This window comes from Penicillium verrucosum, assembly GCF_028828655.1.
Source record: "Penicillium verrucosum strain IBT 35672 chromosome Unknown utg000003l_segment0_segment0, whole genome shotgun sequence".
NCBI classification, from domain to species: domain Eukaryota; kingdom Fungi; phylum Ascomycota; class Eurotiomycetes; order Eurotiales; family Aspergillaceae; genus Penicillium; species Penicillium verrucosum.
The window spans coordinates 4,749,707-4,773,650 of record NW_026643212.1 but is presented as its reverse complement, the minus strand read 5'-3'; the positions used below and the strand labels follow the sequence as shown (position 1 = coordinate 4,773,650).

At 47.5% G+C, this 23,944-nt stretch overlaps 10 protein-coding genes across 10 annotated transcripts; 7 read left to right on the top strand and 3 right to left on the bottom strand.

The window, feature by feature from the left end:
* Positions 1-209: 209 nt before the first annotated feature.
* N7516_009364 (uncharacterized protein) lies at positions 210-1,115 on the top strand (the record flags this gene model as incomplete). The annotated part of the gene is made up of 1 exon (XM_057222083.1): positions 210-1,115. The coding sequence occupies one exon, from the start codon at positions 210-212 to the stop codon at positions 1,113-1,115; it is 906 nt and encodes a 301-aa protein (XP_057072355.1).
* A 678-nt stretch (positions 1,116-1,793) lies between these two features.
* Positions 1,794-3,077, bottom strand: N7516_009363 (uncharacterized protein; the record flags this gene model as incomplete). Its single annotated transcript, XM_057222082.1, has 1 exon — positions 1,794-3,077. One exon carries the CDS (start codon positions 3,075-3,077, stop codon positions 1,794-1,796), a length of 1,284 nt encoding a protein of 427 aa, XP_057072354.1.
* Positions 3,078-7,454: 4,377 nt separating this feature from the next.
* N7516_009362 (uncharacterized protein) lies at positions 7,455-9,098 on the top strand (the record flags this gene model as incomplete). Its single annotated transcript, XM_057222081.1, has 1 exon — positions 7,455-9,098. One exon carries the CDS (start codon positions 7,455-7,457, stop codon positions 9,096-9,098), a length of 1,644 nt encoding a protein of 547 aa, XP_057072353.1.
* An 852-nt stretch (positions 9,099-9,950) lies between these two features.
* On the top strand, positions 9,951-10,393 carry N7516_009361 (uncharacterized protein; the record flags this gene model as incomplete). Its single annotated transcript, XM_057222080.1, has 2 exons — positions 9,951-10,175; positions 10,238-10,393. The coding sequence occupies 2 exons, from the start codon at positions 9,951-9,953 to the stop codon at positions 10,391-10,393; spliced, it is 381 nt and encodes a 126-aa protein (XP_057072352.1).
* A 2,325-nt stretch (positions 10,394-12,718) lies between these two features.
* Positions 12,719-14,242, top strand: N7516_009360 (putative sugar transporter; the record flags this gene model as incomplete). The annotated part of the gene is made up of 1 exon (XM_057222079.1): positions 12,719-14,242. The coding sequence occupies one exon, from the start codon at positions 12,719-12,721 to the stop codon at positions 14,240-14,242; it is 1,524 nt and encodes a 507-aa protein (XP_057072351.1).
* Positions 14,243-14,846: 604 nt separating this feature from the next.
* N7516_009359 (uncharacterized protein) lies at positions 14,847-15,173 on the top strand (the record flags this gene model as incomplete). The annotated part of the gene is made up of 2 exons (XM_057222078.1): positions 14,847-14,865; positions 14,920-15,173. 2 exons carry the CDS (start codon positions 14,847-14,849, stop codon positions 15,171-15,173), a joined length of 273 nt encoding a protein of 90 aa, XP_057072350.1.
* A 499-nt stretch (positions 15,174-15,672) lies between these two features.
* Positions 15,673-16,994, bottom strand: N7516_009358 (aromatic ring-hydroxylating oxygenase subunit alpha; the record flags this gene model as incomplete). The annotated part of the gene is made up of 3 exons (XM_057222077.1): positions 15,673-15,864; positions 15,915-16,140; positions 16,198-16,994. 3 exons carry the CDS (start codon positions 16,992-16,994, stop codon positions 15,673-15,675), a joined length of 1,215 nt encoding a protein of 404 aa, XP_057072349.1.
* A 700-nt stretch (positions 16,995-17,694) lies between these two features.
* N7516_009357 (uncharacterized protein) lies at positions 17,695-20,226 on the top strand (the record flags this gene model as incomplete). Its single annotated transcript, XM_057222076.1, has 3 exons — positions 17,695-17,785; positions 17,843-17,894; positions 17,946-20,226. The coding sequence occupies 3 exons, from the start codon at positions 17,695-17,697 to the stop codon at positions 20,224-20,226; spliced, it is 2,424 nt and encodes an 807-aa protein (XP_057072348.1).
* Positions 20,227-20,838: 612 nt separating this feature from the next.
* On the top strand, positions 20,839-21,943 carry N7516_009356 (zinc-dependent alcohol dehydrogenase family protein; the record flags this gene model as incomplete). Its single annotated transcript, XM_057222075.1, has 2 exons — positions 20,839-21,349; positions 21,417-21,943. 2 exons carry the CDS (start codon positions 20,839-20,841, stop codon positions 21,941-21,943), a joined length of 1,038 nt encoding a protein of 345 aa, XP_057072347.1.
* Positions 21,944-22,362: 419 nt separating this feature from the next.
* N7516_009355 (MBL fold metallo-hydrolase) lies at positions 22,363-23,553 on the bottom strand (the record flags this gene model as incomplete). Its single annotated transcript, XM_057222074.1, has 3 exons — positions 22,363-22,770; positions 22,822-23,431; positions 23,480-23,553. 3 exons carry the CDS (start codon positions 23,551-23,553, stop codon positions 22,363-22,365), a joined length of 1,092 nt encoding a protein of 363 aa, XP_057072346.1.
* Between the last annotated feature and the right edge of the window lie 391 nt (positions 23,554-23,944).

Sequence of the window (23,944 nt, the reverse complement as noted above, 5' to 3'; positions counted from 1 at the left end):
TTTTATTCTCGGCCTCTAAATCAACTATGTTAATTGCATGGCTGATCTTTTTATTCATGAAAGGCTCGCTGGCCTCTAACTCGACAGCTCTCGTTAGTTGGCAGTTGGAAGGGAATGGCCGCTCTACGTGGGACATCCTGTGGCCATGTTTGACAACGATCTTTGCTTGCACATGGACCATCCTCCACTTTGGTGTTTGGCCCCGAAATATGTCTAGCAGACGGATCTGGCTCTCACAATTACGGACTGCCATTCTTGCCATCTTAGCGCCAGAGATAATATTCTTGCTCGCAGCTGAACAACTCACTGATGCCAAGAGGGTGAGGGAATTATGCAACGCAGCTCAAAACGAAAGAGATGGCGAGGTAGCGGAGCCCAAGTCATGGCTTTCGAGGCACACCAGGCCCCTAGAACAACCACAAGATCAACATCTATACCATATTGATTTGAATCCAGTTAACACAGAATGGTCCCTTCCCCAGTGCTTCTGTATCGTTTCAAATGGGCTGGCTGTTCAAACGCAGGACGAATGGATTTACACTATACGATACGCGGAAATGAAGGCATTCATTCAAGCCGGCATTTTTCATCCCTCTGACTTCCGCGACCAAGATATCGCGGACCGCGCCAAAGCGGATCCCTTTGCTAAAGGATTTGCTATCCTCCAGAGCACCTGGTTTCTATGTAACGTCATTGCAAGATGGGTGTCCGCTCTACCGGTCTCGCCGATCGAAGTGTCGACCGTCGCCTACGTGGTCTGCGGTATCTTGACCTATGCCGCGTATTGGCATAAGCCCAAGAATATGGGCACGTCGATCAAGATCTATCTTCGGTATACCCGAGCCACCCTGCCGGCTGAGATACTCCGTTTGACCGAGTCCAACCCCAAGGGTTGGGTTCATCTCCGGGCACGCATCAAGAATGAAGGGTGGTTGTCGCTTATATGGAAGACCATAAAGCGCCCTTATATTTCAACAAATCGCGCGGCGAGCATGATAACTGGGGATGAGGAATATAATACTCATCTCGCGGCGGTACTAAGGAAGCGGGTTCTGTTCATTTTTATGGTTACTTTCGTCGCCAGTCTTTTCTGCGCTATCCACATTGCCGCGTAAGTTCCCCAATGTCGGTGCTTTTCGCTTTTCGTTTCCAAGCGTCAACTACATAAAAGCAAGAAAAGATAGACTAATTTCCTTTTTCTTCAACTCACACAGGTGGAAATTTGATTTCCCGTCCTATGTGGAACGAATAGCGTGGCGCGTCTCCTCGCTGTCTTCGGTTGCACTGGCGAATATCTTTAGCGCTGGGAGTAGCGTCCTTGTTTACGCTGGATTTCTAGATTCACACGGTCTGCTACCTCCATTTATGAGGGGTTTCACACGCCCAGGTAGCATTCACATTCGAATTAGCAGTGTGATTGTGATGATGAGCTTTCACTTGTATATCATTGCCCGTCTATGGATGATAGCTCTTGTCTTTTCGTCATTGAGGGCGCTTCCTGTAGGCTCTTATACGACTATTGAGTGGGTATCAACCATACCACATTTTTCATAAGTGTCAACACTACCATGTTGTCAATGAGGTTCAGACTCGAGGTCGAGTTCCGGGAACTGTATCTTGTTTCATTATATGATGCTTTCATGCGTGTAATATATCGTGGATTGTATGTAGTGGATCCATGAATGAAAATGCACAAAAGTGTCCGTAGCCTAAATACACCAGGCTCTTCACATATTTAAGGACAACGTTTATACACCGAATCGGCGACTTCAGCATATAGTACATCTCGTTCCTCACGAGACAACTGCAAGTTTGCTTCGAACAGGTTTGTTCTCTTCCATCCCAGGCTCTGGGAACCCAGACACATGAACATCCTTCCGGAAAAGAAGACAATGTGTCGAACCACCGAAATGGAACATACCAAGTTCATCTCCCTTCTCCAGTCTATCCCCCTCCTTGACAGTGATATCACAAGTCGACACCTCGGCCATACCAACTCCAATAAACGCCACCAACCCAATGGATGGTTCATCAGCTTCAATGAAAATCAGTGCCCGCGTCGCAGTTGAGGTAATATATCCCTGCGAAGTAACCTGAGCCGCCATATCAATATCCTTTTTCCCGACATCCGGGTCCACAACACCTTCAAACAGCGGCTCAGAATAGTAAGTACCATCAACAACATAAGCCTTGACGACCTTGCCACTAACAGGCGAATGCCAACGGTGATAACTCAAGGAATTAAGGAATGCCTGGTAGATAGTGCCGCCAACAAACTGCGACGCAAGTGGATCGTGGCCCAGCATGTCGAGCACCGAGTATGGCTGACTCTTAACCCAGAACTGGTCACGGGCATTAACATGGCGCGCAAACCTATAAGGTTTAGACTCGCAGGCATTAGCGATAACCTTTCCATCCTGGGGTTCCTCGACGGGACGTATTCCTGGTCTCAAAGTACGGGTGAAGAAGGCATCCCACGACTGGAACCCATGATTTGGCGCAGTCGGGTCACATTCGTAGATATCATGGAATTGCAAATCCGTCTCAGCCAGCACACCGATCTTTGCAACAGCTGTAAGATCCCGACGACCAGTCTCACCGAACCATCCATAAGAAGTATCATTCAGCACGTTGGCAGATTCGGGCGAGCGCAGGAACTCGCCCCACGCATTCAAAATCTTCTTGATCATCGCGTTGATCTCGGGATCTAGGAAGGCTGCGTGTCCGCTGGGTGTACCCATTGGCCAGTCAAGGACGGCATTAATAGGCAGCCCGACTAGCCCGACGCGGTTTGCCTTGTCGGTCCAGGAAGGCGCGGTGGTGAGGAGGTGGTTGATAACACGCAGGAAATGGGTATAGTTGCGGATTTCGGGGTTGCCTGTTGGGTCATGGCCGTAGCGGTTGTTTCGTGGGACTTCTTTGAACATTGAACTCAGGAGCATGTATATGCGTGTGTTGGATTCGATGAGTTCTTCGAATTCCTCTAGGACCGGGTGGAGGGATCGGTCATTGTCGTCGTCGACTTTCTTGATTATTCCACCAAGCCATTCTTCGTGGGCTTGGTGGTCTGCTGGCATCCAGTTGCCGATTCTTTTGGGATGTGAGTGGTATGTGATGGTTTGGGGGTAGGATGGATTCTTACCTGTGAAGGTGGTGTGAACCGCTTTGTGTCATATTTTTGAATAGTAGCAAAATTTTGACTGTGACTATCGTCTGGGTGGTTTGAGTATGTATTATTTATATACTTGTTCAATATAAATTCAAGTCCCATACGTTACATCAGTATGATGCTCTGGGGAAGAAACAAGCCGGACAAGGCTTCTAGATGATTAAAGAAATATTGAATATGGCTATATCCGAGAGTCAATGAAGTCATGATACTCTTAGCCAACAAGCCTGATAAATTTGTAGCTCCAGAGCTACATATTTGCAAGGTGAGTAGTAGATCATGGATGGACTTTCTGATGTCATAGCGTTCCTCAAGTGCGGTCAAAATGATGGACTTTGAGATAAATCCCCCATATGTGACCACTATAATTCTGGCTTTTTTCTTTTTTTTTTAAAAAAAAAAAAAGGTGATGCCAACGTAACAAAAGAGACGAAGAAAAAAAAAAAAAAAAAAGAAAAAGAAAAAAAGATAGACATAGCATGTCCTGGTTTCGATCCAGGGTCCTATTGTGATTGTTAGTTTGATGTTTGTGAATTAAATTTGGTTGCGGTGAAACGTACCTCCGGGTTATGAGCCCGGCGCTCTTCCCCTGAGCTAACATGCTGATTGGTTAGGAATTTATGTTTACAGTGAAATATATAGGATACTAGGATTATTTTACCTACAAAGTAACTTGGTTATTTTCTTGTGACATATGCCGAGGGGAAAGGCTCCTCAAAGTTGCCGTGTTATCTTTTACAAGGATAAATCTAACCTCCCTAGACTGCCCAAATGTGTCCCTTGGCTTCACTACACGCACTCAGGCTATTCTACAGCAACCTGTCCAACAGTTGGCTAACTGTACATTAGTTAGTTACATATAAAACGCTTAGAGTGTATGTCTCGATAGTATCAGCACATCCACCGCACGTTTATTGATCGAAGCACCGGCCCTCAAGCCACATTACCAATCTCATTGTTTCTGTCAAGGCGACGCAGACAACCTCTACACCACAACAGCTGAACCATCGACTGACACCCTGACCGACTATTCTCTTCCTCCAAAACAGTTGTGGAATGATGGATGAGGTCAACAAACCCCGCTTCTCTCATCCCACCGACGGCCCGAATTATGTGGTCGGCGTCATCTCGCAAGGTGTAACCCTTCGCAAGTCATTTAATCAAACATACCGGTTCTGTGGCGAAATCTTTTGGTCCAGTCCCGTAGACGCAAAAATCGACCGATATAAATCCTTTGTCACCCCATCTGCATGCCACTGCAGGCAATCGAGTTCGAGAAGCTCGCCACTAATTTATTCTACAATGAAGTATTATGCGCTCCGAACACACCGAAAATGGGATTATGTCCATACTGCACGAGACATGTCGTGTGATCTCGTCAGAGATCCCGATCACAGCACGTCTCGAATCCCAGCAACCAATTCGCAATCGATAAACTCCAGGCTACATCAAGTGCAATCAGAAGACCTCCCACCCTACTTGCTCCATGATGTGGGATTTGCGAGCTGTTCGGAAAACTGAAGTGAAGGGCAAAGACGGGGAAATAGAACCTTATTGCAACGCCCTCAATACGGATATGGTTAAAACGATCGTCAAAATTAATTGCGTCTGCAATATGATACACCATACGGAGTAGAGAGAGGTCTGATCGATGCAAAGATTGGGCAAGTTACGGAGTACATTGGATTTGGATTATGATGGGACACATTGCACCAGGATAACTGGCCTTCCGCGAGACACGAGACACGAGACACGTAGCATAAAGTGAGAAAAACACCGACCTACCCCCGAGCATCGACAACATGGCCGGATCGGCCGGTTAGCAAGTAAGTAAGCCAGTGGAGACACGATGGATTTTATTGCAGTTGAATTTTCGTGGGCTACCAGCTCGGGGGTACTCGAAAAAAAAGCTCCGGGGTACCCGCCAAGCCTGCTTATATCATCGTCTAATATTGAGTATCCCTGAGGTCCACGACCTGGGACGGACTAATTTATCAAATTTTGTGAGAAAAATAACATTATTTTGTTCTTTTTACTCTTATATACTAGTTATATACTACAACCCCATAATATAGGGGTTTTTAGTGTATAACTAGTATAGTAAGGCTATTAAAGCTACTACTATAAGTGGATGCCGCAAATTTTCAAAGGATGAATTCCTATATTTAATTAATAAAATCAGACGAAAAACCTTCCGGTTATATATAATTAAGCTTAGGTTTTAATTAATAGGCCTTTAGCCTATTAATCCTAAGCTAATTACCGATGAATTAGATTCATATAATCTATATTATAACAATCTACTACGGCCGGAGACCCTATCAACTTACTCTCAAAATACCGAATTTAGCACCCTAAAAACTACTGAGAAATTCCGGGAAATTAGCTATCGTCTTAATCAATATGATGATACTAATACTCAGCGGTTTAAAGATAGGCTAGCCAAGCTTATAAAGGGGGGAGGCCTAGGCAACCTTAGCCTACCAGCTACAGCGGGAGTTCGACTCTACAAAAGCTATTATAGGGGCACGCCACGCCAGATATGACAATTCCCGTCGTTATACCCAGATCACCGGCATCATCAACTCCGGCCAAGTCAAAAAAATGAAGTATAAAGAATATAAATTGACCGAGAAAAACGACCAAGAAAAAACGAAGCGGAAGTGGAAGAAGGTGTTGATTGAAATCCGGAAGCATGGAAGGGCCAAAAAGCGCAGTGTTAAATAAATTGATTTATATAGATTAGTAGTAAATTGATCAATTGATCTAAATCCGGGTTTAAATCAATTGATTTACTACGTGGTGGTGGTTTAAATGGTATTTTAATTGAAAGCTATAGAATAAATTGCATTTGGGGGATCCGTTGTGTTTGGCTGGCGGACCCTCGCTTGCGAGGGTCCGTTTTATTGCCTGGGAAATAAAAGTGGGCCGGTTAGTAAAAGGTATTAATACTTTTGCGGAGTCACCTGATTATAGAGGGTAAAGAGGGTAAATAAAAGTCAGACGGAAAATTAAAAATTAGAAAAAGAAGACTATGGTTATATAATCAAATGAATTTGGGTCCGTCCCAGGTCGTGGACCTCAGGGATACTCAATATTAGACGATGATATAAGCAGGCTTGGCGGGTACCCCGGAGCTTTTTTTTCGAGTACCCCCGAGCTGGAACGGGAACCCGAATTTTCGTCTCCCCATGGCACACATATCGGAATCTAAGGAAAAACGGGATTAGTGGACTCGGAGGCTTTGAGGAGACTTGGGGTGGAACATGAACCCGTTGGGGAAGGTCAGGAAACGCCGGTCCAGGCACAGGATATTATTGGAAATGATCGTATAGATGGATACGGAGGCCCGAAGATCAGCCAGCCAATCATATCCTCGGCATCAACTTAGTGGCAATTCTCGGGTATTCTACTGCAATCGGCCTCACCGGGAAGAATCTTGGGAAGAGGTACCGTCCCGAGTGGGTCAGGTCACCCTGAAGCTTAACAAATCGAACATGCTTAGTTATATCCTCACTGAAAAGTTGGGGTACGATGTAAACGTATTCTATAGTACTTTGAAAAACTACTCAAGAATTGGGGTGAGGGTTCCTGGACTCTCACGCTTTGCCCCTTCCACCCGGGTACATTGGCTGAGTGAAAAACGGCATGCCGACCGTATCAGACAGATGTGGGGCTCTTGGCCAATCATATAAAGTCGGTTCGGGAGGTTTTTCGGACCGTCGTCGGCGATATATTGAAAATTCAAACAACCTCCCGGCACTTGTCCGAAACATGAATCCCTTGGTTCCGACGCGGTGTGTAAAACTCTATACGGGGTCAAAGTGTTCCACAGAGGTTGGAGCTCGAGAATGCACAAAGGAGAAAAGGATATATCAAGCGAGAACTGGAGATAATATTTGTTATAGCATTTCTCTCAGCGATCTAGACAGTAGTTACATCTAACAAAGGCAAGCATAATGAGGCTCAGGCACGAGAAGTATCTACGTAGTTTTCGTCGTACCCACTTAGTAGTGGTCCACCTCATTCATTGATCAGCAGACTCTTCCTCGGCTCGGTGCTGCCATTACAATCAATCATTGTCTCCAATTACCCTTCCCCACCCCTCCGTATAATCCCGCAGCCCCAGTTCTCACCAAATTCTGGAGTCCGGAGCATGACGTACAACAGGCAAATTTTGAGCGTGAACGGTTAAATAATGTTATAGAAAGGGACCAACCCCCGTTTTGTTCATTCTCCCCTGAATCGACATTTCCTCACTTCGACCCTTCACACTATATACAATATGAAGGCCAACAAGAATCCTCAGCCAGTATCGGCTTCCCATAACGAGAATGTTCCCTCACCTGACATTACCCAAGTCCACGAGACACACACGACAAAGGGTCTAATCGTTGGAGGAAAACACCGGAACGAACTTTCAGAAGAGCAAACCAACCACTACGATAGCAGCCTATTGCAAGAGGTTGACATCGATCTTCCCCTCACAGCCACCAAGCCTGTACAACACGATGGTCAGGAATTAATCGTACTTGACTTCGTGGACGGGGACAAGGAGAACCCCTTCAACTGGAGTTCAGGCCGAAAAGCCTTCATCAGCACTCAGCTTTGCCTCATGACACTTTTCATCGGTCTCGCCACGACAGCATACAGCTCCGGAATTGGAGGCATGGCAAAGGATCTCGGCACAACAGAATTAATTGGAAAGCTCGGTCTATTCACCTTCAACTTTACCTGTGCAATTGCTCCACTTTTCCTCGCTCCGTTCTGTGAGCTGGCCGGTCGACGAGTCATCTACATCGGTGCCTACATCTGCTTCTGCCTTATGTTCATCGGCCTCGCTCTGGGCAAGAACATTGCCACTATCCTTGTCTGCCGTGCTCTGCTCGGTCTGTTTGGTTGTGTCGGCACCATTCTTGTCGGTGGTACTTTCGGAGATATGTACACACCTGAGCACCGTGCCATCCCTATGTCTTGTTTCTCCTTCATCGCCATCCTCGGTACAGTCGGTGCACCCATCTACGCCGGTTTCATCGACCAGGCTCTCGGCTGGCGCTGGCTCGAGGGTATCCAGGGTTTGGCCAACATTCCCCTTGGTATCGTCATCATTATTTGCCTCCCTGAAACTCGTGGCAGTGTTTGTCTTACCAAGCGTGCGAAGGCAATTCGCCAGGCTACCGGCGATGAGCGTTTCGTTACCAACAACGATATCGAAGCCCCTGGAATTAAGCACATGTTGCACAACTCCTCTGTCAAGGCCGTCAAGATGCTCTTCTCCGAGCCTGTGGTCTTCGCCTTCGGTCTTTGGATCAGTTTCGCCTGGTTCCTGACCTTCCTCTTCCTTTCCGTCATCCCCATCACCTTCCAAGAGAAGCGCGGCTGGAACGAGGGAGTCGCAGGTCTTCCTTACATCTCCCTTTGCCTCGGAACCACCATCGGATTCGGTCTCAACTTCCTTCAAATCCGCAAATACAAATCCCTCACCTCCGACCCGAGCGTTGAGATCGCACCTGAAGCTCGTTTGTATGGTGCCCTATGCGGAGCCGTCTGGCTGCCCGTCGGATTGTTCATCTACAGCTTCAGCCAGTACAAGGGTCTCCACTGGATGGGCCCCATCATCGGACTGGCCCTCATCACCATCGGTATCTTCTTCATCTTCGAGTCCTGCTACAGTTACACTGCGGATTGTTACGGCGAACACTCTTCCTCTGCTATTGCCGGTCAGGGTTTCATGCGTAACACACTCGGTGCTGTGTCGCCGCTGTTTGCTTCCCAGTTCTTCCACAACATGGGTAGTCAGTACGCTGGATTGTTGCTGGCATTAGTGGCGACTGTTTTGACGTTCATTCCGTTCGTTCTGTTCAAGTTTGGTCCTGCACTGCGTGCTCGCTCCAGACTTGCCTCTGCCACTGTGAACGGCACCGACTGAATGTTTTGATGTTTGATGTTTTCGGAAAATTTGCATATTAGAACGCATGAGATTATAGAATTCCAAATGTACATATGATTACTATTTGAGGCCCCTATAATTTAGGGGAAATGAAAGCCTTGATTATATAAGTTATGGGTAACGCTCTGAAGGAGACCTTAAAAGTCTTGTAGAATTTCTTGATTAATGTGTAGGTGCAAGAGGACAGCGACACCCACCCCTTCTTTACCTCTCGTCCTTCGTATTTCACGCCATTCCTGGCCAATTTCTTCCACACTTCGGCGAAAATATCAGTTCATTTTCGTTGACTAGAGGTCATATGAGGTAGAGAAAACATGGAAAGAAAATTCCCAAGAAATGCGATAACTATATAAAAGAGCTACATATATATAACACGGCGTTCGTAGTTCTATCATTAATTTGAGCGGCTACCAACAGACTAAAGCCCGATATTTAACGTTCCAACACTGATCCTTGGGATATTAATCGGATTGTCAGCAATTCACTGAGCAAGCGCCGGGGTATATTCATCGGCATTGCAGGAGTGAGTGATGTTGAACAAAAGAGATTTCGATCTGAAGCCTGACAAATCAGGCTTCAACTATCGGTGGCGGGATATCTGGGGTGACCAATAGGATATGAGCGGTGGGTACCAACCAACCGCAGAAAAAGGTGCAAATTCAGCAGGCGGTGTGCACAAACGGTCCACTCTCAGGAAATTTCTCACGATCATCTTCAACTCATCCTCAATCTACATCTCACTTATTTTCCGTTTTAATTACACGGCCGTGATCCCCCGAGTGAGCCATTTCTTCAAGATCTGGTGTTTGAATTCCCAACTACAATACAACAATGGCCGAAGATACTAGCGCAGCGTGGCCCATCGCCGATGAGGCCCTCGCCCAGAGCCTCCTCGACCTTGTGCAGCAGGCCGCTCACTACCGTCAGCTGAAGAAGGGTGCCAACGAGTGCACCAAGTCCCTCAACCGTGGTACCTCCGAGCTTGTCATCATGGCCGCCGACACCAGCCCCCTCGCTATTGTCCTTCACTTGCCTCTTTTGGCTGAGGACAAGAACGTGAGTCAAATACCCCAAAACTTTATGTTTAGAATCAAGACTAATTATCCCCTCCAAATCAGGTTCCCTACGTCTACGTTCCCAGCAAGATGGCTCTTGGCCGTGCCACCGGTGTCTCCCGCCCCGTCATCGCTGCCTCCATCACCACCAACGAGGCCAGTGACCTGACCGCTCAGATCCGCGCCATCAAGAACCAGGTCGAGCGTCTCATGATCTAAGGGATCTAAGATGTCATCTTGGACATGATTGGGAGGAGCATTGGAGTCCGAACAAGTGGTTTTGCAAATGGCTGTTAGCTTCAGCAGCAGGATTACTTCTGTGATATGAGGACTTTTTGCTGTTGAAGTGTGCGACTGACTTGGTTTAGCTTTGGATGCTAGGTCTTGCTTGCGTATATAGCCGGGACAATTCAAACACTTCGAACTTTGAATCGATATCGTAGTGAATCTTGTGAGACTATTGTAGAGAGATGTATGTAGTCCACCGACTTTTTCAGTGGGTCATGTGGTTGCCCTAGTTTTTAGACTGACGCACAGCGAAGATAATGTTTGCCTCAAGTTACTTACTTTGTTTTGTCAGGCCCTATACCAGGGCTGAACTCAGTAGGACTCGCTGAACATTCCAAGGTTGGAATCCACGAACTAACCGGTATCGTTCTTGCTTTTATATCAGCACCATTTGGTGTTGAAATGTAGGCTGGTGCATTCACTTGAGGACTGGTCTCTGTGTCGTTGATTGGATCCTCCCGTTTTCGGAATAGAATATTCTGTAGAGTAGTTCAAGGGATACATTCCTACGGAGTACTCCGTACATACTGCATACTTATTCGGGCCTTGACTTCCACCTCTGACCTTTTCGGGCTGGGCCATGTTGTGTGGGGTAGAGCTAGTCCTCGGCAAGAGACCGTAGCCTATGCAGATATATATAGGCCAACCTCCCGCCGGAACTACTGGGACAACTTGGAATGATCCAACATCAACCAATTTGCTAGCCGTGCTTCGGAACTCAGCTCAATACTAAGTTCGAACTTCGAAGATGTTACTTGTCACTCGTTAATGGATGAATGGTTCACAGAATTTATTCAAATGTTAACCCCACCCCATGCTTGTCTTAATTTTGAACCCCGTAACATTGCCGTTTGTGTTGAGCCGTAGTAAGCGATGGGTAGTTTGTGCAGGCGTACTACTCGCTCCCTGGATCCGTAGAAATATATAATTTCTCAAGTCAAACTGGGGTGAGTAGAAACTTCAGATACTGGTTGGTCCTTTGACCAAAGTACATAATAGGACTTTCTAACATATATCTTCGTTTAAATGACTAGTTATATTAGATGCAAGACAACTCAAATACTTCGACATGAGTATTTCTCATAGTAGCGGTAGGTTGAAACGAGGACTATCAACCGATTGAAAAATTTGACCAGTACGGTTGATCGGTACACAAACTCACAACCAACGGCTTTAGACCTAACCGGGGTCCCCCGTCGTGGAACCTCTTTTCGCGGTCGTGAAGTACGACCCGCGAGGAAAGTCGTGTACAGATCATTTGGGCTCAAGTGATTTGGTTAAGCTAAGCTTCTCCTCATAAATGGACCTAAAGTTCACTTCTCAGACAATATCCACCCCAGAAACAACCACGATCCACAGAGAGGACGTACGCATTCACGGCTGGGGCTCTTTGGATGAAGAGCTATCCACGATGAGGGATATTGGAAGGCAATATGGATGAACAAGCCCCGAGGTAAAGATGATGGGAACTATTCAATCTTTTAAGATGTTCCTAGCGAGATCAATACTCTTTCTGGGGCTCAGCCGGACGTGCTTAAGAAACTTGTGCGGCATTGGGAGAAGTATTATGCTGAAACTGGAATGGCCCAGACTCTGGTTTTTGGGATCACAAAAGCGTGAAGCTGCGATTGTGGTAGTAATAGCATGGAAATCCAACGATTTGGTTGAGAGATGATATGGTGTTGCATTTAGCACACACTCGCTCATTACTATACCTACTATCCACACCCCTTTCTATTCATATGCATATCATAGCTCTCTAGCAGTGGCTTAGGCGGCTTTACGTTGAATGCATAATGCCTGCCTTCGACCTTTCCGAGCAGCTGTCGGAGGTGGTATCCGTTCTTCATGTGTCCCTTGGCGCTCATGTAGAAATTATTGTCCCCGGGGAGGAATAGTATAGGAGTGGGTAACGTTTCTTCGTAGCATATTTCAAACACCTCCCACGTGATACGAAAACATCCCTGCAATGAGTCAGGAATGCCTGCGGGATAAATTGGGGAAATGCTTGGACGAATCTGACACCAAACAACCAATCGATCACGCCATCAAATCATCCAATCGAAGTGGATGGAAAAGGAAACAAACCCCTGAATTATGCTGATCTGCAAGTTTCTGCATTTTTGGGATATGATTAGACACATGGACTTTCCAATCTAATGGGATCAGAGTGAGAATGTGGGCAGTCACCCTATAAGCCGGGGTGCCCCCCCTCCCGATGCCTCGTTCCTACCTTTTTCCTGTTCTCAACACGACATGTCAGACGCGATCAAATCGCCTGGCCCCGAGCCAACGGCGATCGAACGCCCAACTATCCCTCAAGATGAGGGTCCCGACGCGAATTACAAAGCCAAAGCTGGGGTTCTCAACAGCGCGATTCAGACGATCGGCATGGGCCGATACCAGTGGCAGCTCTTCGTCGTGATCGGATTCGGCTGGGCGAGCGACAACCTGTGGCCGATTGTTACCTCTCTGATTCTTCCCGCAGTGACAAAAGAGTTCCACCCGTCAAAAGCGCCGCTGTTGACGCTCGCGCAAAACATCGGGTTGCTTGTCGGTGCGGTGTTTTGGGGATTTGGATGCGACATTTTCGGTCGCAGGTGGGCGTTCAACTTGACCATCGGAATCACAGCGGTGTTTGGCTTGATCGCGGCGGGATCGCCCAATTTTGCGGCTATATGTACATTTGCCGCTTTGTGGTCTGTCGGCGTAGGCGGAAATCTGCCAGTTGACTCGGCCATCTTCCTCGAGTTCCTACCTGGGTCACATCAGTACTTGTTGACTATCTTGTCGATTGATTGGGCTTTGGCGCAGGTGGTCGCTAATTTGATCGGTTGGCCACTGCTTGGGTATAGAACTTGTGATTCGGCAGAAGGATGTACGAAGTCTGACAACATGGGGTGGCGGTGGTTTATGATCACGATGGGTGGCCTCGCGATGATCATGTTTGTCGGTCGGTTTATGTTTTTCACGATTTTCGAGTCCCCCAAATACCTCATGGGGAAGGGGAGAAATGAACAGGCTGTGGACGTTGTCCACGAAGTGGCCCGACGGAATGGAAAAACATCTGATTTGACGAGGACTGAGCTCGATGCCTTGGACCAGGGTGAGATCCAGCATTTCACCGCGGCAAACATCGTCCGTCAACGCCTGGAGACCGTACGGTTCGATCATATCCGCGCTCTTTTTGATACCCCCAAGCGAGCATGGGCTACAACGTTGATTATCCTTGTTTGGGCATTCATCGGTCTCGGCTTCCCACTGTACAACGCATTTCTTCCATACATTCAGCAGTCCCGAGGCGCCGAATTCGGTGATGGGTCGACATACATCACGTATCGGAACTCGTTGATTATTGCTGTCATGGGCATCCCAGGTTGTCTGCTTGGTGGAGTTTTGGTTGAACTACCAGGCTTTGGCCGAAAGGGTGCTCTTAGCTCCTCGACAGCTATAACTGGAGCCTTCCTTCTTGCGTCAACAACAGCTACCACGTCAAATGCTCTGTTGGGTTGGAACTGCGCCTTCAATTTCATGAGTAGTCTCATGTACGCTGTGTTATATGCATACACCCCCGAAATCTTCCTCACCAAGGACCGCGGTACGGGAAACGCATTAACTGCGTCTGCGAATCGGATCTTTGGCATCATGGCTCCCATCATTGCCATGTTCGCTGATCTCACGACCGCTATTCCTGTTTATGTTAGTGGGGCCCTGTTTATCGCAGCAGGCATTCTTGTGTTGTTCATGCCATATGAGTCTCGCGGAAAGGCGAGTCTATAGATATGCCGATGCGTTACACCGATAATACTTCAGACGTGGACATTGACTTGCCACAGAATGAGTGACGACTTTGTGCTTTTAAAATCGTAAATACCAATTCACCCCCGCAGACGAGATCATCTTACAGTTAAATAAATACCCTCACCCAACCGAAGCGTGAGACAGGCAATGACATCATACCCCTGGCCTCTCCCAATTAGAAACAACATCACAACAACAGGCCCTCACTAGTCATCCACCATTCGCCACTGTCGTTTAATATAACGGACTTTCTAGAACTGTCTCTCGGCCACTCGCCACAAGTGATCGCAGAATATCACCCAATAACGATGTGCTATTATCCACGCTGCGGGAACAGGGATGGCAGCCATACGTCAGATCGATACATCGAAGATATTAAGCTAGATCAAGGTGGCTGCCAGAAAGTAGTGGATATTGCACCTGATATCATGACGATGTAACCGGTTTTAGAGCGTGGCGTTGATATAAATAAAGACGGCGATGCCTGCGACTCTACCATCTCGATCAACACTGAACATCCAAACACCTATCACTTCGAATTACATATTTCTTACAACACCAACTACATATCCACACAACCACCATGTCCAACCAGCAAGACCGTACGTTTCCCAAACACCAAACCTAAAACCCGAACGCCAACTAACCACCAATAGCCGGATTTCTCGGCGGCCTAAGCGATACCGTGGGCAAGACAGTCGGCGGCGTGACAAACACAGTGGGCGGCACAGTTGGCGGGCTCGGTTCAACCGTGGGCAACGCAACATCAGGCCTAGGACAGACCGTCTCGGGTGCGACGGAGGGTGTGAGCAATACAGCGAAGAGCGCAGGACAGGGGGTGCAGAGTGGTGTATCTAGTCTCGCTGGACAGAAGCAAACCGGTAATAACCCGGTTGGGTCGAATAGATAGGTTATTGATGGGTTTGGTTTGGGAGTTGTATTGGTTAGTGAATTTATGATACAGGCCGTCGTGCTTGTTTTGTTCTTTTATTCGGAGGCTCGGTGATGTGAATATGCCTATGGTCAAGGTTGTAAGATTGTATCTGATGATTCCGGTTGCAGAGTATGGACATAAGACGGCCCACGAAGCCCTCATCAGTGACAGGCTGTGTGAAGCTGAGCTCCATATAGTAGGAGCAGTATGCTTCACTCTGGAAACTTGGATAGTACTCTGGGTTCACGGAGCAACTCCTTTCCGCTGCAAGGTATTTCCGTGCTTGATAGTTGGTACGAATTGTAGGGTGAAATTGGTGGATTGCGCCGTCGAATATTGAGAAAGGAAAGATGAGAAACGGAGAGACAAGCAATGGTAAGCAAGTAGAATAACTGGGATAGCATATGCCATAGTGGAGGTTCCCTTTGTGTCTTGCTATATGTACATAAGTAGAGTAAGGAACTTGTGTATCCGGCTACCAGGCCAGTTCTGGTTTGGCCATACAACTAGATGCCTCCAACTGCGAACAAAAGGTCTCATCTTCTGCCGAATTCTTCGACAACTGAGCCTTCGGGGTGGCCGGCCAAATCTCTACTCTTTGCTTTTGTTCATTTTTTCGGTGTTCCATCAGCATTCTTCTGACGCTACTTTGGAAGTGGATAGGTCCCTGAGGTTTCAGTTAGTTATTGTCATAGTAGTGGTATGATTGGATATTACCTTCTCCTTGTTAGGGTGTAGTTCCCCGTTGGTGAAAACCCCAGCACTTAGGTTCTCCTGCGTTCCAACACAAAGCTCCTTGTCCTCGTCGAGCACCTGTCTGTAAAATGCGTTGATATTCTCAAATTCTTCATCAGTGGCATCCCGGTGACGGTAAACCTCATTCTCAATCTTGCTCGAAGTAGCAGATACAGGAATCATGCGTTGGATATAGAAGAATTTATCACTAGTCTAGTTAGTCCAGCCATTTGACAGCTTAAAAGGATAATCATATACCACTCACGTCACCGTAACAGAAGTCGTAGGATAAAAGTACGTGATCGCCCGCCGAAACTGGCTATCAGAGCCCTCCTTATTAAAAATATGATGCTCCATATACCGGGCCTTAGGCTCAACCCGATATTTTGGCGAATCTGAAACGCCATTGATAAGTGGATGAGAAGTAGCGCAATGGTAGCACTCATTATAATTCTCAATTACACCCTTCCAGTTCGCGTCCAATTCCATCTCCCAGTAATGATCGAACTTGAACTCGGCGGCAAAGTCAAAGTCCTGCATGCGGGGCTCCTCATCGACCTTCTCGTAATCATCCTCCCATTTCACGTCCGTCTCACCGGCTTGCAGATTGACCCATAAAAAGCCAGCCTTGTCGACGTGCACATGGATTGGGAATAACGAGTGCTGGGTTTTATCGAAATCGGGGACTGTTTCGAATCGCGGAGCTTTGGCAATATTACCCTTCAGGCCATATGACCATCCGTGATACCTGCAGCTCAGTATGGGTGTTGTGCCGGAGGGAGCTTGGACAACGGGGAATGCGCGGTGACGGCAGACGTTGTGAAAGCTGTTGATTGTACCGTCTCGGTCCCGGATAAGAAAAAAGGAGAAGTTGGCAATTGTAAAAGACAGATAATCTCCTGGCTTCTTGAAACGGCTTGAGTGGGTAAGGAGCATCCATCGCTTAGAGAAGATTGCCCGTCTCTCCAATTGGTACATTGCCTCTGAGCGATACCATGATGCTGGTAGACCGCGTGGGGGCTCCTCTTTTTCCGTGCTTCCTGATGCAAAAATCCGCCACATTGTGAATAGATGATGTGTTTAGATCAAATTTGGGTTACGAGCGACCATGGCTACCACGTCTATATAGCATGGTACTCTTGGTTGTCGTGAGGGCGTTGAAAATGGGGGAGCGGGGAAGTACATGTGTCAAGCGATAAGGTCCTAACTAGTTATAATAATGTATATCAATGGATTTTACCCTGTACAACATGTTAACTTCAAATTGTCAAAGATGGGGGTCTACAGCCTTGGCCCGATAACACTATACCGACTAAGGATAAGTCCTTAGCCCTCTACGAGATTGTGTGAAATAATACGGCCATTTTACCACTAAGCCACTTCAAACACCATGTTCTCTAGTTATGACCTAGAGGAGGCTATTTCTTAGGTTGCTCCCCAGATATATCAGAACTGCTATAGTATATATACCTTCAACCTCATCATTCCAGATTCCACATTCATCCTAAAAAGTTTTAGGCGGAGCCTGATGGCCAGTCATAGCCTTATAATAGTGTCTTCAATATTTAAATAATTCCATCATCCCAAGTAGCTTAGAATTGCTGCGTAGGTTGGACTGGAAGCTTCGTTTGGTCTCACGTGGCTTTCGTCACATGATAAGGACCGCTGTTTGCGGCTCATCAACGCCTTGCGGGTCATTTCTATCATCAAAGCTCCACAGGTCTTCTGCCCACATTGACGCGACGGCCTAGTGCCAGGGGCGATGGGCCGACCACGCTCTCTTGTCCAGCCCTGTAGGTTCTGCCAAAAGCAGTTCAAGCGACAGGAACATCTCCGGCGACATGAGCGCACCCGTAAGAGATAACCTTCCCAACTCACATCCTCCTATCAATTGACTAACCTTTCTGGAGATACACATGAGAAGCCCTTCGTATGTGAATGTGGCGGAAGATTTGCACGACAGTAAGCAAGCGTGACTTTTAATAAGATCGCGCATACTGACCGTCTCTCAAGAGATATGTTGACGCGCCATCTACGACTGTCCCACAAGTACAGCCCCGATAATTCTGATGTAGCTGCTGATGATCCATCCTCGCAACGCGAGCGGGATGGGGGATCGTGGAACTCTTTTGGTACTCATGAGCTTGACGGCACCCAGGGGACCGGCTCCACCATTACTGAGGCTGGGTTATCTTTATCCCAACCTACTCCCACTTGCGACGAGCCAGATATTGAAAGTGATCATATTGGATTCGCCCTTGAAGCGGATCTTATGGGAACCGCGGTGGAAAAATCTGCCAACCACACAATACCGTGGAATGAGGCCGATGATTTAGACTTTCTTTGGAACGACTCGCGTCCATTTTCCGAGGTTCTACCTGCCAGCTTCTTCGACACGAACCTCTCTTTGGTGGATCTTTCCCAGCAATATCAAGTTCCTCTCCTGGAGCAACAGCAAATCTCCGAGCAAGTAGAGCAAGGGCAACAAAACGTCGATAATTCCCTAGACATAAACACGCAGCCCAACGTGGACCACGAAAATGATCCCATCGCTGCTGAGGAAGAGGGAGATCCATCACAAAACCGTCAATTGAAAGGCAATTTTGCTCCTTCAATCTCCCCTTGGAAACTGACGCCCTCGGATTATGCAGGGCTTTCCAATGACATCAAAGAGCTCGCCCTTGTTCTCCCGTCATCCTTTTCCTTGCCTTCCCGACACACTATCTCTCGCTTCCTCGAAGGATTCTTTCGCAGTTATCATGATCACATGCCATTCCTCCACATCCCATCTTCCTCTGCCTCCTCGCTCGGCACAGAACTCATTTTATCACTGGCGGCAGTTGGAGCGTTCTATCGCTTTGAAAATGCAAAAGGGTACATGATCTACCACGCCGCACGGACACTCATCAACTGGCGTCTCGACCAACGCAGCGGCCTGGAAATTTCGAATCTAACAAAGACTTCCCACGGCTACGCGGACACTCCGAATACACGAGGTCACCCGCAGAGCTCCCCTACCATCAATAACGATGGAGATGCCCATCCTGGCACTAGAAAAAACCCAAAGCTTTTACGTTTATTACAGGGACTTATCACCTTGATGACCTTGGCATCATGGGGCGATCGCGCCGTAGTGGGTGACTCACTCGCGATGTCCGGCCAAGTCGCTATGTTAGTGCGTGAAATCGGCATCTCTACACCTGACGCAGGCCATGAGACATCCTCTTGGGAAGTCTGGGTGGCGAAGGAGGAGCGCCGTCGAACACTATGGGTGGCATATGCTCAATCCAACTTACAATGCCTGGCCTTTCATTTCCCGCCCACGATCTTGAACCGGGAAGTACTTTTGACCTTACCATCTTGCGGCGAAGAATGGAAAGCCTCGAACGCCCAAGAATGGAGGCACATGCGAGAATTTCATACACCTGATTCCAGAAACTTTCAGCAAGCTTTGGGAGAAATTCTCCAGGGACATCAAATTCACGAGCCGGTGGCAATCTCTGCCTTCGCGAATTATGTACTCATCCACGGCTTATTTCAAGAGATCTTCTTCGCCCGCAACACGTCTTCTCTGGTAGATCAATCTACCGGGTCTTTTTCAATGAGCTTCGTGCAGGCAATGGAATCGGCACTGCGAGCGTGGCAAAATTCCTGGGAGGCAACCTATGAATCCACTCTAGATCCGTTATCTCCTAGAGGTCCTATGGGATTTAACGCGACAGCCCTTGTGCGCTTAGCCTATATTCGTCTCAATGCCAATACAGGACCGCACCGTCAACTAAGTACTCGGAATCCCGAGGAAATTGCCCGTGCACTTATCGATGGCCGACCTGGTGTGTGTCAACGCTCGCCGTTTCTTGACCGTGCGGTTTTGCAGTGCATCCATGCACTAAGTATTCCTGTCCGGTCGGGAATACAGTTCATAGCACGCACTCAAATGCTGAACTGGAGCATGCAGCATTCGCTTTGCAATCTTGAATGTACATTCCTTCTCAACCATTGGATCCAGGAGATTGCTCGATGTATAGAGGTGTTCGGCGTTCAGAATTTACGGGATGACGAGCGTAAGCTCCTCAGCATGATTCATACTGTTATCAGAGAGGCAGATCTTACCGACCTTTCAGATTGGGCCGATGATGATGCGGATGCAGTCCGCCGTCTAGCAGCATCCACCGCTCGACTGTGGGCCGAAACATTTGGAGGGTTTCATGTATTCAATATCTCTCAGGTGATAGGCGAGAGCATTACCATTATCGCTGATATCCTGGATTCCCGGCTGGCATCTTCGGCTTGACATCGCAGAACAATGATCTAACTCCACAATTCGAATGATTCCAGGCTCGCTGGATTACACAGCAGGAATGCCAATGAATAGAAAGTCTTCTCGTTTCTGTCACAGTTCCCTCGAGACTTTCTGCTTCATTCTACGCCCGTCTATCCCTTTCAAAGCCAATCTCGGTTACTCTATACAATTCGCTCTCCACATTAACTGTAGCCCCGACCTCCGATCTAATAGCGAATCCCATAGCCCAATGATACTGTCAAGATTTCTGGAAGGTATTGTGGAAGGGGAATGTGGGGTAATTACTCCATACCTAGGTATATGCCCGATATCTACCCCATCTGCAGTCGACTTGTAATAAACTTGTAATAGACTTCGCCCCACTAATCTCTTAATAAGCCACTCCTAACCCACCTGTGGCAATAACAATTGATATGTAAGCAGATCTGTAATCTTTGGAGTAGAAATATGCGACGTCATTTGGATGGGGTAGAAACCGAGAACACCTTAACTACGTAGAGAAATGAATGTTAAATAGACCCCTTCATCCTGCTGGAAATATTCCTGCTGAATTTCAAACCCAATCGTTACAATTGACTCTTCAATTCCTTGCACCATATCAAAATGTCTTCTCACACTGTTCTTCGTCACACAACCCGCGATTCTTGGAAGAACATCCAAACATCCGTTGAGCCTCGTCCCATTGTTGGAAAACATGAAGTCCTCATCAAAGTCCGCAGCGTTTCTCTTAACTACAGAGACGTTGCGATCGCCACTAGCCAGTACCCATTTCCCGTGAAGGACAATGTGGTTCCGGGATCCGATGCCGCAGGCGATATCGTCGAAGTCGGCGAAGGAGTAACCGGGTTTGCGAAAGGTGACAAAGTTGTCGCTGCCTTCGATCCAGCTACTCTGTATGGACCTATTAAGAACTGGCAGAATGGCCTAGGCGGCCCTAAAGATGGGGTTCTGAGGGAGTACGTCACGATTCCAGCCCAAAGTGTGGTAAAGCTTCCTGAGTCGTCAACCCTTAGCTACGCTCAGTGGGCTAGTGTTGTCTGTACTGGAGTGACGGCTTGGAACGCTCTGTATGGAAACGTGGCATTGAAGCCCGGGCAGACTGTTCTTTTCCAGGGTATGCTATGTCTTTATGACTCTTTTGATCTACCCTTTAGACAACGGCGCTGATATTTAATTGATAGGTACGGGAGGAGTGTCTGTTACCGGCGTGGTCTTGGCCAAAGCGGCAGGTGCGACCACCATCATCACATCCTCTTCCGATGAGAAGCTAGCCTACGTGAAGGAGAAGTACGGTGTCGATCACGTTATCAACTACAAAAAGACTCCCGACTGGGCAGCGGAAGCGCAGAAGATCACCGGTGGCCAAGGCGTCGATTTCATTATCGAGAACGGTGGCTCTGGTACAATGAAACAATCTCTGGAAGCGATCGCGTACGGTGGAGTTATTTCTTGTATCGGATTCTTGTCTCTTGCATCGCAAGACCAGATGCCCGACATCGCCCTTCTTGCCTTAGGCAAGGGAGCTGTTGTGCGTGGCATTATGGTCGGCTCGAAGGAGATGCTAGAGGATGCTGTTCGCTTCATCGGCAAGCAAAACTTGCAGATTCCGGTTGAGAAGGTGTTCAAGTTTGGCCGTGATGAGGTTATCAAGGCTCTTGACTTCATGACAAGCGGGCAGCATATTGGGAAGATCTGCATTGACTTTTAGGCTGTGCATTCCTGACGAGCAATCTTTTCCAAAACATCATTCATGTACTGATATATCCGCAATGCCAAATAAATAAACAGGCCAGGACGTGTTCGAGTTGAAATACACAAACCAATTCAAGCGTTCTATACTGCTGGCTATATCTTTCTAGAATATCTTTGTAGCGCCATGCATCTGTTGATGCCTGGCAAAAACGACTCGGGGCGAAAGGCTCATTACCTAACGAGTACGAAGACACGGAGAATGAATAGGTTGTTTATATCGCACAAGCATTACGATTATGATACAACTGAAGAAAGCTGGGATTAAGGTCCTTTTCCAAGTCAGTTCTATGTAGTCCTTGAGAGATGATCCATGTAGAATCCGCCCTGGGGCGCTCTTGCAAAGCACCCAAGGAGTGCGGAGGTTCCATGCAGTCATCAAGTAAGGACTGCTAGATCGGACAAGAAAACCCACTTGACAGCCTCCTTGAGTTCATTATGTTGCCATTCGGTCAATTCTCCCTTTGGAAAAAGGACATTTGCCCGTTGTAGTACAGGCAAAATTCCACCATCATGAGCTATGATCACGAGCACATTTTCACAGGCATCGAGTTCTTGGATACCTTCCAGACTCCACTGGTATTTATCAATGTCGTGAGTAAACATAGTGGCAGCCTTGTAGACTGGTGATCGTTCGATCGCGTGCTTTTTATTGATTCTTTCAGTCACGGTCCCTTGGCAGACAGACATCTGTTTCGAATGTACTGCTACATGTAAAGGAATAAGATCTTTAGGAACGGGGGCAATCTTCGACGGGCGGAATTCCCCAGGATGATGGGCACAATTCTGATGTCTGTTAGCACTACTATTATAATCAACATCTCAATCACCACTCACCCCGCCCATTAAGACGAATGAGTCCGGTTTTACACGAGCAAAGCCACATATATGACCAGCTGCATGGCCCGGAACATCCAGTAAATAGAAACTTCCATCTTCAAACCAGTCAAAAGCCTTGAAGCGTCCAATGGAGATAGATTCTTCGGAATTGTCGAAATCAAGCTCAATTACTCGACGCCCTTCCAAATCAGCCGAGTTCACCGGCGAATCTGGATTATCCGGATACCCTGGGGTATATGCCTCTGTGAATCCCGGTCCGACAACTAACTCCGTGCTGCTCGGAAACTTGGACGGATCCCCAATATGATCGAAGTGTTGATGAGACCAAAATATCGATTGGATCTCGGGTAGTGCAATTCCATTCGCAACCAGTGTGTCGGGCACGTCCTGAGTCACTGCCACTCTCCATCCTATACTTGGATTGTTTATACGATTCGCCATGACTGGGGCGAGGTTCTGAATGTCATTTCGTAGAGACAGATCAAACAGTACCCGGCCTTTGGATGGATGTGTTATTAAAAAGGAATACGAAGGGATTTGAAGGCGCTCGTGGCCTTGTATATTTGGAAATACGAACTGATCTGCCGGGAGGTCGAGGCGAGCACCACTAGAGAACATTAGCGTATTGCTCATAGGATGAAGGGTGATATTGTACCAATCAATCAATGAAACGGAGACTGTTTGTGTTGACATTGGAAACCCCAGAATCGGGTGAAGCTCTGACACCATTTCTAATGGTATTTAGAGAGATACCTTAGGAACGGAAATGAGAGATTGGCCTGGGAGTGTGAAATCGTAAGAGGACGCCGAGGCACATTACGCACATATGATGGTTGAGTCAAAACTAATAGCTTATTGCCTATTGCGTCATCTACTGTTTAGGTATATAGGCCTCAATGTTAGCCTAGAGATAGGGGTAAAATCATAGTAACTGGTCCAGTAAAGTGTGGACCCGGCTCTCAGCCATGACGCGGACGCCGATACAGCGTTCCCTCTCTACCTCCACGACTAGTCCCTCCCTAGTGGAAAGATCAGTCTCTAGCGGGGCGTTGTCTGTGCCCCTCTCAGTTGCAGCTGAAGTCAAGCGCCTCAACACCTCGTCAATCGGGTTCACCCCCGG